At 54.5% G+C, this 17,572-nt stretch overlaps 6 protein-coding genes across 6 annotated transcripts; 3 read left to right on the plus strand and 3 right to left on the minus strand.

The window, feature by feature from the left end:
• Positions 1–220: 220 nt before the first annotated feature.
• On the minus strand, positions 221–7,035 carry W97_00642 (uncharacterized protein; the record flags this gene model as incomplete). The annotated part of the gene is made up of 8 exons (XM_007778554.1): positions 221–830; positions 886–1,205; positions 1,256–2,022; positions 2,071–2,740; positions 2,791–3,739; positions 3,787–3,910; positions 3,960–5,244; positions 5,308–7,035. The coding sequence occupies 8 exons, from the start codon at positions 7,033–7,035 to the stop codon at positions 221–223; spliced, it is 6,453 nt and encodes a 2,150-aa protein (XP_007776744.1).
• Positions 7,036–7,578: 543 nt separating this feature from the next.
• W97_00643 (uncharacterized protein) lies at positions 7,579–9,740 on the minus strand (the record flags this gene model as incomplete). Its single annotated transcript, XM_007778555.1, has 3 exons — positions 7,579–8,400; positions 8,451–9,403; positions 9,497–9,740. The coding sequence occupies 3 exons, from the start codon at positions 9,738–9,740 to the stop codon at positions 7,579–7,581; spliced, it is 2,019 nt and encodes a 672-aa protein (XP_007776745.1).
• A 313-nt stretch (positions 9,741–10,053) lies between these two features.
• On the plus strand, positions 10,054–11,823 carry W97_00644 (uncharacterized protein; the record flags this gene model as incomplete). Its single annotated transcript, XM_007778556.1, has 5 exons — positions 10,054–10,126; positions 10,191–10,312; positions 10,377–10,530; positions 10,586–11,158; positions 11,339–11,823. 5 exons carry the CDS (start codon positions 10,054–10,056, stop codon positions 11,821–11,823), a joined length of 1,407 nt encoding a protein of 468 aa, XP_007776746.1.
• A 661-nt stretch (positions 11,824–12,484) lies between these two features.
• W97_00645 (uncharacterized protein) lies at positions 12,485–14,206 on the plus strand (the record flags this gene model as incomplete). The annotated part of the gene is made up of 3 exons (XM_007778557.1): positions 12,485–13,261; positions 13,434–13,700; positions 13,736–14,206. 3 exons carry the CDS (start codon positions 12,485–12,487, stop codon positions 14,204–14,206), a joined length of 1,515 nt encoding a protein of 504 aa, XP_007776747.1.
• Positions 14,207–14,795: 589 nt separating this feature from the next.
• On the plus strand, positions 14,796–15,603 carry W97_00646 (PUA domain-containing protein; the record flags this gene model as incomplete). The annotated part of the gene is made up of 3 exons (XM_007778558.1): positions 14,796–14,809; positions 14,865–15,005; positions 15,171–15,603. The coding sequence occupies 3 exons, from the start codon at positions 14,796–14,798 to the stop codon at positions 15,601–15,603; spliced, it is 588 nt and encodes a 195-aa protein (XP_007776748.1).
• Positions 15,604–16,049: 446 nt separating this feature from the next.
• W97_00647 (uncharacterized protein) lies at positions 16,050–17,209 on the minus strand (the record flags this gene model as incomplete). The annotated part of the gene is made up of 2 exons (XM_007778559.1): positions 16,050–17,141; positions 17,207–17,209. The coding sequence occupies 2 exons, from the start codon at positions 17,207–17,209 to the stop codon at positions 16,050–16,052; spliced, it is 1,095 nt and encodes a 364-aa protein (XP_007776749.1).
• Between the last annotated feature and the right edge of the window lie 363 nt (positions 17,210–17,572).

Consider the following 17,572-nt stretch of genomic DNA (forward strand, 5'->3'; position numbering starts at 1 on the left):
CATCGCTATGCACAAAAACACCTCTCCTCTCTGGCCCCATTCATCTAAGGTGTCACGCCCGTTCTTCTCAATAAAAGACGCAGGTACAGAAGTACAATGTGCGCCCATGCCAACCTCCCGCCGTCAGCCGAACGCCATGTACGCACCCCAACCTGTCAAGAATCTCCAAAACGCATGGTCGCATATCTGGTGCGACCCCGCAGGAACATCGGCCACCATCCTAAGATTGAGACGGCCTCCGCACTGTAAAACTCCTCCTGATGCTCTCGCCCCACGCCGAGTTATCCAGCACCTCCAGCACATCCTGCGCACTGACATTACTGTTCGCCCTGCTCCTGCCTGCCTCGCCCGGCTCAAGCGGACTAGGCGGCCTGCTGACGTTGAGGCCGCCCACGGGATGCCAGTCGCTGGCTCCATCAGCGCCGCCTGCTCGAGCACTCGGTGAGCCCTGCGGACTTGATCGTGAGGGACTCAGGCCTCGCGTTGGAGAGTGGGTCGGCGTGATTTGGATCGATGTCGCTGTGTTGGCTCTGCTGCGTGCTGCCGGGTCCGCTGGTGGAGATACTGAGCGAGCATCGCTACCGCGGCGCGAGTCGATCGGGTGGCCGGCTGATGAGCCATCGTCATATTGTATGTCTTCGTCGTCCACATAGATCTCTGGGACGGTGAAGCGGGGCACTGCCGTCATGCGGCCGGCGCGCTTGGTATCCATGACGCGCTGGAAGCGGCGCCGTCGGTAGAGCGTGTCGAAGAAACCGACCACGACGCTGCGCTTGACGGCTTCTTCGACGAACTGCAGTCGGGCTTTGCGTTTGAGGAACTCCTCGAGTCTGGTTACCGTCCCGTTAGCATACGACCTAGATGGATGAACGGACTGGAACACACCTCAAGCTCTTGTTGTCGTTGATTACTTTGTAGTGCGCGAGGATCATGAGGAGAGCGTTAAAGCTGATCCCTCTGTCTGGATCGGCGGAGACCAAGACCTCTTCGTAGAAGATGTTCATGCGTTGTCTTCTACGCCGAGTCTCGCTGATGGGCAGCTCAGCAAGGCGTGCATTGAGCTTGCGAATATCGATCTCGGGAGGCGTGCTTGTGCCATCCACTGGGAGCGCGGAAGTCCTCTTAGCTACACTGCAATCTTCGATCAGCTGGCGGACTGAAAAGTCGCCATCGTAGATCCTCATTTCGAAGAGGCCGGAGAGTTCCTGTCACAGAGATCAGCCATTGTAGGTCTTGAGCCAGTGATGTTACTTACGCCAAGTAATCTCGGAAACTTCTCTTTGGATATGTAGCCGGTACCGTTTGGGTCGAACTCGGCCCACGCCTGTTTAAATCTGCGGATCTCCTCTCTGCTAACAACAGATAATCCACTGCTCCGCTGGTACACGTAGCTGAAGCTCTCATAGATGAGCGACACAAACAGATTCACAAAGATATACACGCTAACAATGTTCCACGTGATGAACAGCGCGCGAGCCCATTCGGCACTGCCGCAGTCGCCGTCGAAGTGCTGATCACTTTTGACGCAAAATGGTGGCTCGATAGTAGCGAAGTCTTCCATGATCTGGTTCCATCCTTCTCCGGAGGACGTCCGGAAGAGGAGTATGAGCGCCTTAGGAACAGTTCGGAAGTTGATATTTTCGCTCTCATGCGCGTTGAATCTCGTCAAGCCGAAGGCCTGGGTGAGTGCGATTGCGAAAACAAGGAAGAGGACGAACCAGGTTGCGAGAAGATTGCCAATGGACGTTAGACTTGCAGCGGCGGTTTTGAAGAGCTGGTCTAGCTGATTGTTGCGTGGAATGAGTAGCAGCGCGATAGATACGAGACAGAGCTTGTGTAGCTGCACGAATATTCTCTCGTTGAAATCCGTGAGTAGAAGGATTGTCGTGGTGAAGGTGCCGAACACAGCAAAGATCGAGTAGACGTCCCATGAGCTCTTCCGAAATCTTGGCCACGTCAAGCCGATTATTCGCACGGCAATGTTTATAATGTACAAGACCGTAAAAGCTAGGAAGATATAATCTGCATCTGTCAGTATGAATCTAGCTACTCGACTGGTAGTTGCTTTACCTCTGGTCCGCTCCCAAGCCCACGGCGCCGGATAGAACTCAAGGCACAGTAGAGTGAGATGAAGGATGAGAATGCCGGTAACAGATCTCTGCCACCAGCCGGTCTTGCTGACGGCACGTCTATAGCACCACTCTTCCCACGTTTCTCTTCTCTTGGTGGATGAGGGTCGCTTAGATGGCGATATCTGCCGCAAAAGTTTCCTCAACTCCAGCCATGACCGCTGATCCGTAGTGAGAAACGCGACACCTGTTTGCTCGGTATAGTTGCGCATAAAGACAGAAACGAACAGAGTCAACACGAAGACCGCCCCCAAGAGATTGAAAATGACGAAGAAGACGGCATTGCCTTGAGCGACCAGAGCCTTAGGCTGAGTGAAGACATCAGTTATGCTCTCGGCTCGCCACATAACGTCTGTCCAGCCTTCCTGAGAGACAATCTGGAAGAGAATGAAGAGGGAGCTGCCAAAATTGTCAAAGTCATACCACGGGTTGGAGACCTGTCGGGGCGCGAGAACATCCCAGCCATAAGGACTGCTGAGGTATTCGCCGACGCAATCATTGAGGTCGAATATGCCGGAGCCGTTATCGTTACATGCCTGCATCCGGCCATGGAAAAGATTGAGCCCGTAAATAGCGAAGGGAATCAACAAGCTCAGAGAGACGAAGGCAGCCTACGACCAATTAGAGTGTTTCTGCAGTGATATACGACCTTCCAACTTACTGAGAGCACTTTCCAGCCTCCTCGAACGATGATCGAATGGAATGTGTCTCTTGCGCTGTCACTGATGTTGAGTAAACGTAGCGCTCTGAGCGCCTTGAATGCGCCCACTGCCCTCGAAACGTTACCTTCTTTGTACAGCGATGTACCGACGTTGATCCACAGAGTGACAAGCACAATACCATCGATGAAGCCCCAGGATCCCCTGAAGTAGGCGTTGGGTGTCCAGAAAAAGCCGTCCGCGATGATCTTTATCAGCGCCTCGACACTGAAAAGAACGGCGAAGCCTAAGTCTGTAAAGACGAACCAGTTCTTGACGCTAAATTTGTGCTCCGAGAAGTAGTCTTTCTGATAAACTGGCGTGGTGACACAAGCCAGAAGAACCATAGCCACGATAGCCGCGTAGATGAAGGCTGAGAAGGCGTACCACAAGGGAACAGAAGGTGGCACGCCCTCAATGCGGTCGCTTCCCCTACCGGGACCTACGATCCTTTGGCAAAATTTTCGAATGGGGTCATAGGGTCTGAACATGAACAGCGAAACATTGTAGTTGGGATGCTTCTGCAGATACTCCCTCTGCGCCTTCTTGCGACGATCGGTTGCTGTGACAACCTCTTTGGCCATTTGTCGAGGGTCTAGGTCCTCGTATGCGCGAGAGAACTCTAGGCGAGCGTAGAAAGGATTAGTTTCGTGGTGGAATATAGAGGCGACCACTCGAGACCATAGAGAGGATACAACGCCGGATGACACGATGGTGGTTGGTGCTGCGCGAAGTGTAGGATGGGCACCAGCGACAGTGTCTTGGTGGGCTGGATCGCCAGGATCGTCAAGAAAGTCCTTGACAACTGCGTCCTTTAGTAGCATCTCCGTGGCGTGCGAGCCATACTCCAGAGGGTCCTTCCGCCTTCCAGTATGCTGTCTGATCTTGAAGATAGTCGACAACGACAGATTGCTAATCAGTTAGCCATGCGTTCATTGAAACCATGTCTTAGAGCCTACCCATGTGAGGAGCCTCCCAGTTCCTTCTGTTGAAGGAAGGCCTTAACCTGCTGCAGGCGTTTCTCATCCTCAGAGACGTCGAAATTTTCCTGAATAACAGCGATAAACATATTCAAGACGATAACTGTGAAGCTTTAGCCGAGTGACGGTATTAGGCGGATTGGCGGACTTACAATTAGAGAGGATGTACCAGATGATAAGAAAAGCAGCGCCGATCCAAGCTGTATTATGTTTTACATTATGTTTTGTAACACTGTACAAGATCGTTGTCCAGTTCTCGCTTGAAAGGATCTGATACATGCCCAAGAATGAATTATAGATGGTGGCAAACGTAACTTTGAGGGGCTCGCCTCCGTCGCTTTCTGGTAGTTCGCCACGGAGGAGCTGTGCGGCAAAGATGGCCGCGAGGAAGGTCAGGAGAAACACGAAGAGGATCATGTTTGCGAGGCCGGATACGTTGCCAAGCACGACCATGATCAGGTCGCGAGTCATCGGAATTGCCAGCACAACCCGGTATATGCGGAGAATCTGGAATAGGGTGAGCCAGGCATAGGGCTGACCGGAGTTACGAATCTTAGGCAGCTGGATGATGGTTGTGATTACAGCAAGCCCCAGGTCTACCCAATTGCGTTTGCTCTGGAAGAATCGCCTCCAGTCTACGGTAAACCGAACGGCAATCTCGAACAGCAGTACAACGGTAACGCCGAGTTCGGACGCATTAATGAAGCGTTCCCGTGAGCGGCTCATGTCAGCACTACGCATAGACTGACAAGCCAGCCCATACACAATGACAGCTATCCAGAGCCAGTACATGCGTTCGTACAGCCTTTTGAGCGAGCTGATCCGGCGTTTGGGTGCCTTCTCATCCTCGTCCTCCGGAGGCGCTTCAGCTTCATGTGCAGTAAACGCGCTGGTGTTGCTTTCGTCCCGAATGACTTGAAAGGAAGACGTGATGACTGCAATAAGCAGATTGATCAACCACAAGCTCATGATGACGATGCCGAAGGCGAAGAAGAGGGCTGCGGCGAGGTAGTCGCTGTCGGTCAGATAATACATTAGGTCTGTGAAGGTGTTGGTCGTCATTACCACGAATATTAACTCCAGTGACTGTACAAGGTTATCGAAGCTGACTGTGCCAGAGTATGGATTATCCCCTTGCACGCAGTACGAGTTCATAGGGCATAAGAATCCCTTCGAAGAAAGGGCACCACTGCGTCCATCAAGAAACACCCAAGGGAGTGGATTGCTGCTGTTTCGGTCGAGGTGGCCGCCGCAAAACTGGAACTCGTTGGTGTAGTTATCTTGCTTTCCCAATGGGTCGACCCATACACAGTTCCGTCTGAGACTTGATTTGAAGCTCTGAACTCCGACTATAGCGAAGAGAAGCCAGAAAAAGCCGATGAGGAACGAAACGTTGAGCAGCAACGGCGCCGCTTTCTTGAGGCTTCGAAGGATGACCTAGGCAGTCACACTTAGCTGCTGAACGTAGAATTCGGATCCATAGAAATATCCTGCACTTACTGTTGTACCACTAGACAAACGAAGAAGCCGTAGTATACGCAAGCAGCTAAGCATCCGAAACACGTATGCATGTTGACTGTTCTCAACGCCGCGCAGACCCATGACGAAGCTGATCCAAAATGAAATGACTGCAATAAAGTCTAATCTATTGAATGAATGTCGAAGAAACGCGCGTTGAGCTAGGCGAACACGCTGCAGCTGTTGAGATCCACCGGACGGTTCGGCGTGCATCTGCGTAGTGGTGAACGCCCGAAGTATCGAGGGTTGCTGTGAGTCAAAGGTTGTATCGGTACGCTTGACCGACGGCTGTCGCTGTGGGGTGAACAGACTCTGTGCCTTATTGAACACTGCCTGCCTTATACCAATACGACGGTTGATCGTGCTGTACTCGACCGGGTTTATGATGAAGCCGGAGACGATAATCCTCACTACAATCTCTGCGGTGTAGATGACGAACAGGATCAGCAGGCCGTAATCAATCCATGAAGTGCCCCAGCTTTTTGATCTCGGATCATTGAAGACATTGCTGCCTGAGTCAATTGCCAGCAAGATGGTCTGAATGACAATCATGATAAACAGACATGGCTCAGTTACGGGATGGACAAGCAGGTCGCAGAGCCTCGTCCGTAACGGATGCTCGGGAGGGAACACTCCAAGCGAGTCGCCTTTGAACGGATTGGCTTGCTTCTGCCACGAGTCGTCCGCAATGAAGCCCTGGCGCTTGGGTGACGGCATTCTCTTTGGAGATGGGTCTGGTGCTGGCGATGACGCACCGTCATGAGTTCCATGCAATGGCCGAGGTGACGGAGGTTCGACAGTCGGTATGGACTTCAGCGAAGATTTTCTTTTCATGCTCCGTTCGACCAGCTCAGGCTCGTTTGTAAGATTTACCACTCGCTGAGACATGTTCTTTACAATCGTCCCGGCCCTCTGGAGTGGAGACGCAGCCGAAGGCGACAGAGATTTAATACGGGACTGAGATCTTCTGGGTCCGCCATCATCGGGCGTCCGCAGACCCGCTTCAGCTGCTGATAGGTCACCGCTCACTCTCGATGTTGAGGCCGCTTCAGGCGTAAGAAAGCGTATGCTTTGGAAGCTGCCCCTAGTCTGACGTTGTCCAACAGGTGTGGATGGCCCTGCTGCACTCAGTTGCTGGAGGTGTATGTCCGCCGTCAGACGAGCGGTGTCTGAGTATTCTGGGGGAAAGTATCCCTGAGACTCGTCCGATTCATGCAGTGTCATATAGGAGCCACTCTCTGTCCGCGCCGCAATGGATGGGCGCCGGTTCTGTTCATGAGGAGGCGAGGCCGCCGCTGTCGGGTGATATGCTGTGTCTCCTTGAAAGCTCAACCCCGCGAATCCGATAGCTTCTTGGAACCCTTGTCCATCATGAAGCGGGGATAGTTCGTCGCCGTCGTGATTATCTTGCAGGCCAGCCTCCGGTATGGAGAGTTGCGTCCTTGGCGGTCCCGCATTCCTTCGTGTCGGGCTCGGTGACCCTTCTCTTATCGGGGTGTATCTCGTGCTCCACCTATTCCCACCACCAGCTGATTCCGCATTACCGAACAAACTCCTTCCTCTATCGCTAAGTGTCCTGCGATGCTGAACGCTGGATCTCCTCTCGTCATCTTCAGGGTCTGGTGGGCGGCTGAGGTCCTGCAGAGGTATTGATTGAGGTGTCGAACGGTTTCTTCGATGAGACGGATCGCTCGAATCATGAGAGGCCATTGATCACCGGAGCACCGCCGATGCTCTGTCCGTTATACAACTCTTCATTTGCTCTGACGCGACCTGTCGTAGGCTTCTGCGGTGTCGATTGTGGATTGGGGTGCGTGGGAGGTCGCCGTTGAGGTCGCTGTTCAGGTCACAATGCAGCGCAATTGCAAACTCGGCGCCAGAAGCCTCCCACGGCCCTTCGGATGGAATATGTACAGGAGTAGAGAACTCTTCTGGTCGTATGGGCGTAACTGTTGAGTGGAGAATGCCGTGCCTTGTCTTCGGCGCCATTGCGCGTTGCTTCCACATGCGCTGCTTGGCATCGATAAACGTAAATTACCCAGATCCAGTTCCTCAGAGTTTCAGGGTTCAGGGTCCGCGTATTAATAGTAGCACTTCCCTTTTGAGCCTTCTAAGGCGGCACTAACGCGATTGAGAAACAGTGTAGACGGGATATTATTTGCAATGTTGGTCTGGTACTAGTGCGATCAGAACCATGAGAGTGTTGAACAAAACAACGGCTGTCGTGGTGGGCATGTTGCAACGGTGGATCAGTTATTGCGCGTCCGTTAACACCCTCGTCCAGTCAAACTTCCTCCATCGCTTCTTGAAGCCTTCAACTCTCCTGTCGTTCTTGCCCCAGCGCCCTTGTCGCTTGATGACGTCCGGCTCCGCATCGAGCATACCACCAATGATTTCTCTGGCAAACAGATCGCCTTTCGGCCAGCGGTTTGAGTCCTCGACAATGTGGCCAAGACCGCCATCAAGCTCGAACCACACGTGGAAGTACGGCATCTCCTTGGCAAGTGTCCGCTGGAATGCCTGCTTCCCCAAACCATCGCGCGCACGTGCTAGCGTATCGATGAGCTTCTTGTGCTGTGTCCACTCCTCGTCGGCGGACAGGATGGCTTCCCTGAAGAAGGCTGGTGCCGTCTCGCCCAAGCTATAAGGCAATGGCACGACCTCCAGAGCCGCATGCCTCTTCCGCTGCGGGTGCGCAGCGTTCTCGTAGAAGATGACGTCGCGACCCTGATCGTGATACATGCGGGTAAGGCATTTCATGAAGTTGCGGATCTCTTCCCACTCATCAGAATCACATTCGAGGAGGTTCAGGCGGTGCTGTATGGGGACGATGCAAGCGCCGCCTTCACTGATCTCGGGCTCAGTTGGTAGCGTCATGTACACCCGTGTCGCCAGAGACACAATGGGTGCTACAGGGGGCTTGTTAGTGTCTTCGTGGTGGCAGAGGGGACAGGTGTCGAGGATGCGATTCATCTTCTGAAAGTCGCTAATGGCTGTGTTGCGGAGATTAATCTCGGATTTTTCGACTCGTTTGGCAAGCTTTGTTGCGTTGTCGTCCATGTATTCCAAGTCATCCTACAGATGAAGTCAGCAAAGCACATACTCGACAGAGTACGGCAGCTCACATCAAACTTTACATCCTTCGCTATCCTTTCCGCAAATATCAGACCGTCACCTCCAGCCTGACCACGCGTCCTACGCTCTTGCCTGACCATGTCCTCGATACTCATGTCTTCATTCTCCTCTACTAGGCCTCGCTCCCTCCCACGCGTATTCTCAATCGCCTTGACTTCGCCTTTGCGACCACCTGCCAGCATGCGATTCTCCATTGCGCCAAGAACAACTACTTCCGGCTCTCTGCGATTTGCAGCTTCCGACATAGCAAGGTTGTACTTGGCCTCAAGTTCTGCCGCATCCGAAGCACCCCTAAGTTTGGCCTTCATCATCTGAGCTTTCAGCTTGTTCAACGCTGTCTGGTCAAGTGGCACAGTCCTTGCAGGAGGTGATTTTTCGTCCATAATAACACCCTGCCGAGGTGGAGGCGCTTCCTTCTCGTCTGGATGCGACCTTGACTCTCTCCGGATGCCCATGTTGAGCTTCCTCTCCTGAAACAGCTCACCACTGGGCTTGATCTTCCCCACATAGTCTTTGCCGTACATCTTCCGGCGATCGAGCTCAATCTCCTCCTCTCTTGCGTCGTCAAAATCTCGCAAGTCGCCGTAGCGCTCCAGCGCTACTTCTTCCACAGATCGTCCGGACTCTTCGGCCTGTCTATAGACTGCCTTTAGTTTCGTCATGCGCCATGCTGATCCGGCATCTCCGAACTCATAATCGACTTCGTGCTGTGCCGGCTCATCCGCGATGGCCTCCTCGACTGTATCCTTATGAATATCCCGTAGATGATGATTCAGCTCGTTCTTGTGTATCCTAAGCTCATAATCATCCCGCGTTGCCCGCGCCTTGGTCGGCTTCTCAGCTTCCCGTCGCCGCTGCACATAGTCCACGTCCAATATCGAAGGCGCCTCCATCCACGAGTCCCGCTTGAGGTTCGACTCGGTCGCATCCTCAAGCTGCTTGTCTAATGTCTCTTCAGTAGTCGGTGGGACCATGGCCTCTTTCTCGATCCATTCGTCGTCTTCGTCCTCCTCAACAGCGGGCGAATCCAAAGGACTCGGTTTGGTTCCCTTCTCTTCCTGACGCTCCGAGCGATGTGACCTTCCATGCCGGCTGTGGCGTGAGTGACTGTGTTTATGCTGTTGGTCCTCATCCTCCCGGTCCTTGTGGTGTCTTGACGAGCGGTGGTGATGCTTTCGACGACGTTGATCACGATCCGGGCTACGACTTCGCTCGCGCTTTCTATGGTTCTCCTTCTCCTTGCTCTGCGCAAGCTCACGCTCGAAATCCTCGAGACCCATATTGATCCTCTGCGATGTGTTTGTTATGGGTGCCAGTTTGCGGCTCCGGAGCTACAACGCAAAACGTCACGGATGCTTGGCGGTTTTGATGCCGGCGCAAAGCGATCGCGGACTCTTCCCCAGTCTAACTCCGACCAGCTCCAGCACTCTAAACCATCACGCCCACAACACCTCCGGCAGACCCTCCCTCACAGGGCGAAATCAATCTCTACGAGCCCAGGGCAAAGAGCGCCTACCTTGCGATTCACACACCTCAGCAATACCTCAGCGCCGCTCGGCAGCATTCGCGCCTGGCGGAGGAGCCCCCACCCCCATGGCTAGCCAACAGGCGTACTTTCAGGATGTGCTATTTGGCATGAAGAAAGCGCTGGCGCGCGCTGACGATGGTAAGAAGCGTCTTGCAACTCGCGCAAGCTCCATGTGGGACCATGCTAACTTGCCGTGCGACAGCCTCCGACTCTGACGATTCTGTCGAACGACTTACAAATCGCGGCCAGAAGAGAAAGCGAAACGCGAAATATGTGCAAGAGGGTCGCCTGGACAATTCAGTCGGGCCGCGTGTATACAGAAGGGTATGCTACGTCAAGCCTCTAGCTGGGTCTTCGCACGAAGGCTGACCGGACTCGTGACGTGCAGCAAATCGAACACGCAGGGTACCAGCGACACATCATCTCTCACAACCCTCAGCGCTTTGACGCAGATGGCGACCCGCTTGAAGACGACGAGGAAGATTCCCAGGCTGACGCGGATGCCTTAGAGGAGAACCCCTTCGGGGAAGTGAAGCTCGAAGGTACAAGTGTCGCGCAAACCGGAGTATCACTAGCTGACAAGATCCCGCTGCATAGAACTACTTGCACCATTAACCTCGGCGGCCGACCTGCCCACGCACCCCTCGCTCTCTACACCATACTACTCGAAGAGTCTCACGGAGATGGTCGAAGGCGCCCGCCTAACCCTACAAAGAGAAAAGGCGAACCTGTGGAGGATGAAGCATCTGTTAACGAGGTTCCGGGGCGACCACACATGGACGCCGTGTGGTATCTTCGCGACAGACTACGATCAAGTACTCCTTCGCGCGTTGATGCCGTCAAACTATCGCGCCGTTTTCGCATTCCAGAACGGAGGCCCGCAAGATCAAGGGAGCCTCTCATGGGATAACAATTCTGATTCACGAACGCTGGGGATGGATGGCCTACAAACACCGCCAACCACGTCCGCGCTGCTCCAAGCGCCAGAGGCAGAGGCTCGACCGGCAGAGGACGTGCAAATGTTAGGAGGGACCAGCGTGCAGCACTTCGATGCAGCAGAGGCGACAATCGACACTGTGAAAGCAATCGCGAAAAAGGCCAACGGAGAAGAATCAGCGGCGCAGAATGGTGCTACAACAGATGGCGTCACGAAGGCGATAGACCATAGCGGTGGCATAGCGGCTGACGCTTCTGGAGCGACTACCGAGGGCATTCCTGCAGACCCAATATCCTCAAACGACGAAGGCGCGCCGAACGGAGATCAATCCATCACCAATGGTGGGCAAAGCACAGCTCTGGTGATTACAGAAGGACAACAACCCAACGGCGACGCGCCACCTTCTCCACCAGGCGAAGCCGACGACTCCGCTTCCCAGCCACCCGCCCACCGCATGACTACTCGAGCTCAAGCCCACGCAAACTCGAATCCCCTATCGCCACGAAGCTCACCAACGCGAAGCGCGACCGCCGACGTGGTACCGCCCATACATCCATTCTTCAACTTCCTGCCATCATGTCGACCAGACCGCGACGTGGGCCTCCCGCCCGAAGTCGCGGAAGATACGCGGAAGTTCCTGAACCTATATGTTCAGCGGCAGGAGGAGGTGATTCGAGGGGTTGAGCAGCTGTACGATGGGCTGCTGAAAGCGGAACGCATGCGCAAGGAGGTGATCAAGTGGGCCAAAGCGGAAGGGCATGTCGGCGAGATGAGCGATGGGGAAGACTGGTACGACAAGGATGAATGGGGGTTGCTTGAGGATTTGGTGAAGGGAAAGGAGGAGGAGGAAGTTGATGAGGTGCCGGGGAAGAAGACCAGGGGGAGGACAACCAAGTAGGAGGATCGAGCTGGTAGTTTTTGACAAGTGGAAAGGCATGCGTGGCGATTGCACCGATACTGAGATGTCCACCCCACGGTACAAACTTTGACCTTGAGGCTTCCGATGATCGATCGGCAATAGTGTGTGAAAGCTTCCAGCTTGCTAAATGGGACAACTGTGGTCCCGTCTATGCTGCCTTGCTTAGAACTCTTGATAGGATGAGACATTGACCTCATCATCCGGTCGCCCTCATCCCAAAAAGGGAAGCCGAGAGCGGCAAGATCCGCCGAGCCTCGCGTCCAGGGTCCAAGCCTCCCACTTCGCGACCCCCACGTCAGCCTCAATGTCCTGGTTCACGGGCAGCCAACCCTGACCTGGCCTACCATGACCTGATAGTCGAATTTTGATACATTGTCCCGTTCGGCATCCTGTTCAAGTCTTCAGCCTTCTTCGTAGTCACGGCGCCATTTCAACGCCATGGACGATTTCAACAGCGAAACAGACAGTGACTACACAAGCTACTGGCGAGATTGGGTAAGTGCGTGGATTCATCCTTCCTTTATGCCCCATTCTGTGCCATCCTTCAAGAGCGAGGCAAGCATGGCAACCTTCTGGCTTCTGGACGTCATCTTTCCTCTACCTACCTTGGACGCAGCTTTATCGAAATATCTCCTTCAACATGGATCCACGCATTCCTTTGCAGAACATCAATCGAACGGCCGTGGTTTATGATGCTGCCAGGGAAGAATACCACGTCCCAGAGTATGGCAGTGGTGAAGATGTTATCAGTAGAATCATCCCCCGTTCCGAAGTGGTTGCACCTATCCCAAATCAGGCTCCTCCGAACCCCGGCAATGCTGCGCAACTCCGCAACCAGAATATTGTTCAGTCTTCTGCCGACGCTCGAGACCGGAACGATAGCCTCGCTTTGACCGAGACCAATCTTAAGAGGTACTGCGAAGACCGTGGTCGTCTCAACATCTACACTGTAACCCACGTCCATGGCAAAATCGAGAACTGGGGCAAAGCATGTTCTAAAATTCGGGACACCAAGTTACCTCCTGCCGCTGCGCAGCAAGGTTGTAAAGTTTCAGGTTACGAAAACTACTTCGACTGGCTTGTGTTGAGTAGTGCGTGGGAGACGGAGCCATCCACTGATGGCAAGGAACTGCACGAGGCAGCCAAGCGACACTTACGAAGGAGACTACTCGCTCGCCTTATGTTCCCTGACCGCCATGCTCTGAGTGACTCGAGGTCAAATACCTCGGCTAAGGCGAAGCTGAAAGAGGGCGAGGTTATCAAGCCGCGCGGCTGGAGGGCTATTCCGAGGCGGCGGAAACAGGACCGACGGATAATTTCACACTATATACGTAGCCGGTACCGCTTGAACCAGAACGCCGCGTCTCCAGTCGTGCCCGTCAATCCTGAGCCGGTTACGCCGCCTGAGGCCAGTGTAGTATTTAGCTCACCTGAGTCGGCTCCAATATGTAGCTCTCAGGACACCGACACTGAAACAGCACCTCGGGACTCCAGACATCCAGGAAACTCCAGCATTCTAGGAGAAAGTGCAACTTATTTTTCATCTATACTGGTCACCTGCAAGTCACTAACATCAACTGCCTCTCTAGTTCATCTCCTCGCGAGGCAACGAGTACTTCTGCGAGATTGACGAAGAATATCTGACGGATCGTTTCAACCTTACGGGCTTGAACACAGAAGTGCAGTACTATCAGTATGCACTGGACCTGGTAACGGATGTCTTCGATCTGGACTGCGACGACGACATGCGGGAGCAGATCGAGAAGTCTGCAAGGCACCTTTATGGCCTGGTTCACGCGCGGTACATTGTCACAACCCGAGGATTGGCAAAGATGGCAAGTCAGAAGTGTTACGCTGTCCCCTTAGAATGCATGACTAACATATATCTCAGCTCGACAAATTCAAGAAGGCCGACTTCGGCAAATGCCCGCGCGTAGCCTGCGACCAGCAAGCACTCCTTCCAATGGGCCAGCATGACACGCCGAACGGCTCACCCGTAAAGCTCTACTGCGCGAAATGCGAAGACATCTACAATCCCAAATCTTCGCGCCACGCCACGATAGACGGCGCCTACTTCGGCACGTCTTTCCATAACATCCTCTTCCAGGTGTATCCCGCAATGGTCCCAGTGAAGACGCAACGACGCTACGAACCGAAGGTCTTTGGTTTTAGGGTGCACGCCTCTGCGGCGCTGATGAGGTGGCAGGCGGAGAGGAGGGAAGAAATGAAGGCCAGGCTGAAGAAGGCGAGGGTAGAGTCGGGGTTCGAGGACGAGGACGATGAAGAAGAGATGGACGAGGAGGAAATGGAAGATGATGTGTCGAGAGATGAAGATGCGATGAGCAGGACGACTGTGCAGTGATGGCCAGCTACGGTGTTCGGATCATTGTGGGGGATTGCATGGGCATGGCGTTGACGGGAGCCATTTTGAACGGACATTGCTATGGTGGGGTTTCTTTACGAATGGATGGCTTTAGCTCGATGATAGCCATTGAACACACCTTTCGCTCGAACTGTGTCTGTTCCTCTCTCGTCTCACGGTGCGTATCACGTGCGCATACACCGGCAAGTCGCTGACATAACAGCGTGGACTCAGAGAAAGTCAACAGCACATAAAGTCCTCAACAACCACTAAATGCCACCCCTATTTATAAGCAAACTAAAGCTGAAACTCTCTTATGTTATACTTAAGGTCCTTTCCCACCTATTAATAGCATTCAACCATTTTAAAGTACGTTGTGGTTGATAAAATAGTGATTTAAGTGATGCTCAAGTGGCTCTGAGTCTACGCTATTTTGTCAGCGACTTGACCGGAAAGCTCCAGCAGACCCTGACGCCAAGAAAAATGCCCCTCCACCGACATCAATTCGCGATGTGGGGTTGAGGACAACTGTCGAGCAAGCAACAAAAAACACTTAGTCGCGGCATCCCATTACTCAACAATCAACACAATGTTCAAAAAAGAGTTTGCAGCCCACGGAATGCCTCATTACTCTACATAGAGCTGATACTAAAGCCAGCATCTCTCCCGGTGCAAAGTCGAAAGTCAAGTCCTCCGTCCAGCGCGCCATCCGGACGAAAATCACCGAGACGTATCCTCTCCTCGTGCCGCATATCGACGAAATCCTACCTAAAAAGGAGCAGCTCGATCTCGTAAAACTGTACGTCTGCGTCCTTCCATCCGCCCTCCTCCGCCCCCACACCCCCCGCACACACCGGTCTCTCCATGCCAGCTGTCTTCCTGGCACCCCCTCCGCGCTTACCAGAAGGCAACACGAGAACATGTGTACAGGACAGGTAAATGGCTAACAGCGCTTTCTACGTAGACCCGACCGCGTCTCCCTCTACGCCCTCGGCAGCACCCCGCTCTTCTGGCAACACATGGACGACCCGCTCCTCCCGCACCTAACCCTCGTGCACAAATATCCAACCTGCTTCCCGCTCCTGCGCATCGACCGCGGCGCAATCCGCTTCGTGCTCTCCGGCGCCTCGCTCATGGCACCTGGCCTGACGTCCCCGGGCGGCCGGCTACCGAAGCAGAACGACAAGGACGGTGTAGGGCCTGAGGAGTATCGATATGGGAACGAGGAGCTGGATGAGGGCGAGGTGGTGGTGATAGAGGCCGAGGGCAAGGAGAACGCGTGTTTGGTGGGCGTGCTGAGGATGGGGACCAAGGAGATGAAGGAGAAGAAGAAGGGGGTTGTGGTGGAGGGGGGCCATTATTTGGGGGATGGGCTCTGGAAGATGGGGTTGGATTGAGCGGGTGTGAGGAAACTTGGCGTGGGTTGGTGGCCTTTTCGAACGGGAACTAAAGGCTCGGGATCGGTTTGAGAGGAACCGGATGGCAGTGACATGGGCATGGTGGACAGCCGGTGGCACATCAACGGAACTGAAGGCGTGCCGTCACAACTGTCCAAGAAGGGTAAGCGGAAGATGGATTATTGGAAAGCATAGGCAGGATCTAGGAATGATACCCGTTTAGATGACACCCCCAGATCACCGAGGGGAAGACCAATATATGAACTCCCACGTGTTGCTTATCGTAGGCGTTGTATGCGAATCGGCTGATTATCCAGGATCATACGAAGAGTGCCGCCAGACGATTACTGAGGAGGCGCTCCTCTGCCAGCACCGCCGCCCATGAAGCTCCGTGCTCTGCGTTGTGTGTTAGAGAAGTAATGCTATGAGCAGGTGATCCACAATACTTACAGCTCTGCGATACTCGGGTCCTGCATCAAGCTCGCGATATCCGGCATCCCTCCACCCCCTCCACCGCCCCTACCAGCGCCTCCCCCACCGAACCTATCCGCCATCTCCCGCAGTCTCGGATTATTGAGCATATTGCTCATCATCTCCGGGTTGCTCATCATACTCTGCGCCATCTGCCTCATCATCGGATTGTTCATCATTTGGCCAATATCCGGCATGCCGCCCCCGCCACCTCCACCGCCAAACATGCCCGCCAGACTCGCCAGATCCGGCATGCCGCCGCCCATACCGGCACCGGCACCAGCGCCCGCACCTCTCGCCGTGTCCTCCGGAGCACCAACATCCCCACCCTCCTCCTCCCACCTCCTCTTCGCCGTCTCATATCCCTTCTTCATCGCCTCGCTGCCCCCGCTCCCCTCAGCCTCTATCCCCTGCTTGTACGCCTCCATGCTGCCCTTCGCGTCTCCCAACGCGAAGCGCGCGAGCCCAAGCCGACTCCACGCTTTCGTGTACTTCGGGTCCGCCGCAACCGCCATCTCGGCGTCCTCCTTCGCCTTCTCGTGCTGCTGGGCCCCGCTGTAGGCCGCTGCGCGGTTGGAGAGGTAGATGGGGTTCAGCGGGACGAGGTCGAGCGCGCGCGTGTAGAAGTCGATGGCCGCGGTGTAGTCTTTGCGCTGCATAGCCGCATTGCCCTGGCCCTTGAGTTTCTCGGCTTCGGCCTTGGCGGTCGCGTCTTGGGCGCTTGAACCCGCTGCTGAGGAGGAATCAGAGCGCGAGCCTGGTGCCGGCGCCGCGGGCGTGGCGGGCCGCCCTTCGCTCGCAGAGCTGGAGCCTAGAGTGCTGGCTGTGCTCTTGCCCTTCAGCTTCTCGTAGACGGAGTAGATGGCCAGCAGGTTCTGGCCGCCGAGCGCGTCGGACACGGCTTTGGTGTCTGAGGGGTCGACTTTGAAGCTATCGGCGATGCAGGAGGTGGCTACTTCGATGGACTCGGCGTCGTCGGCGCTGAGGGTGCCGTCTTTGAGGGAGGTGTTCAGGAAGTCGATTATTGCGAGCGCGAGCCGCTTCTTGGAGGTCGGGTCCGAGGGCGCCTATTCAAGTATGAGTGAGTGGGATAGCAGCGAAGGCGGGGCGGTGGGGTTGGGGGAATGCGAACCATGACGGCGGTACGGGTTAGAAGATTTTTGGGAGATCAGTGCAGTAGGATGAGTTCGTGAGGTCTTTGCTGGAGACGCACTGTGGAAGATTGCGAAGTTAGATAGTGGGGAATGGTGGAGAGAGAACACGGTGGTGGGATGGAGTTCGAAGCTTCCAGGGTTTCCAGCGGAACGACGTACGCGACTACGGTGGGCCTTGGCGTGCCGCATGTGCAAACTGCATCAGCTCGAAACCGGGCTCGTTGTATGATTTGGACGGCTTCAGATTCGATAAACTACGCTCTGCACAGCCTAACTCGCCTGGCGTGCGGTCTCGAGTACACGCTAAATGTAATATACACACAGAAGTGGGAGAGTAGAGACCG

The sequence above is a fragment of the Coniosporium apollinis genome (genome assembly GCF_000281105.1).
Source record: "Coniosporium apollinis CBS 100218 chromosome Unknown supercont1.2, whole genome shotgun sequence".
Lineage (NCBI taxonomy): Eukaryota > Fungi > Ascomycota > Dothideomycetes > Coniosporium > Coniosporium apollinis.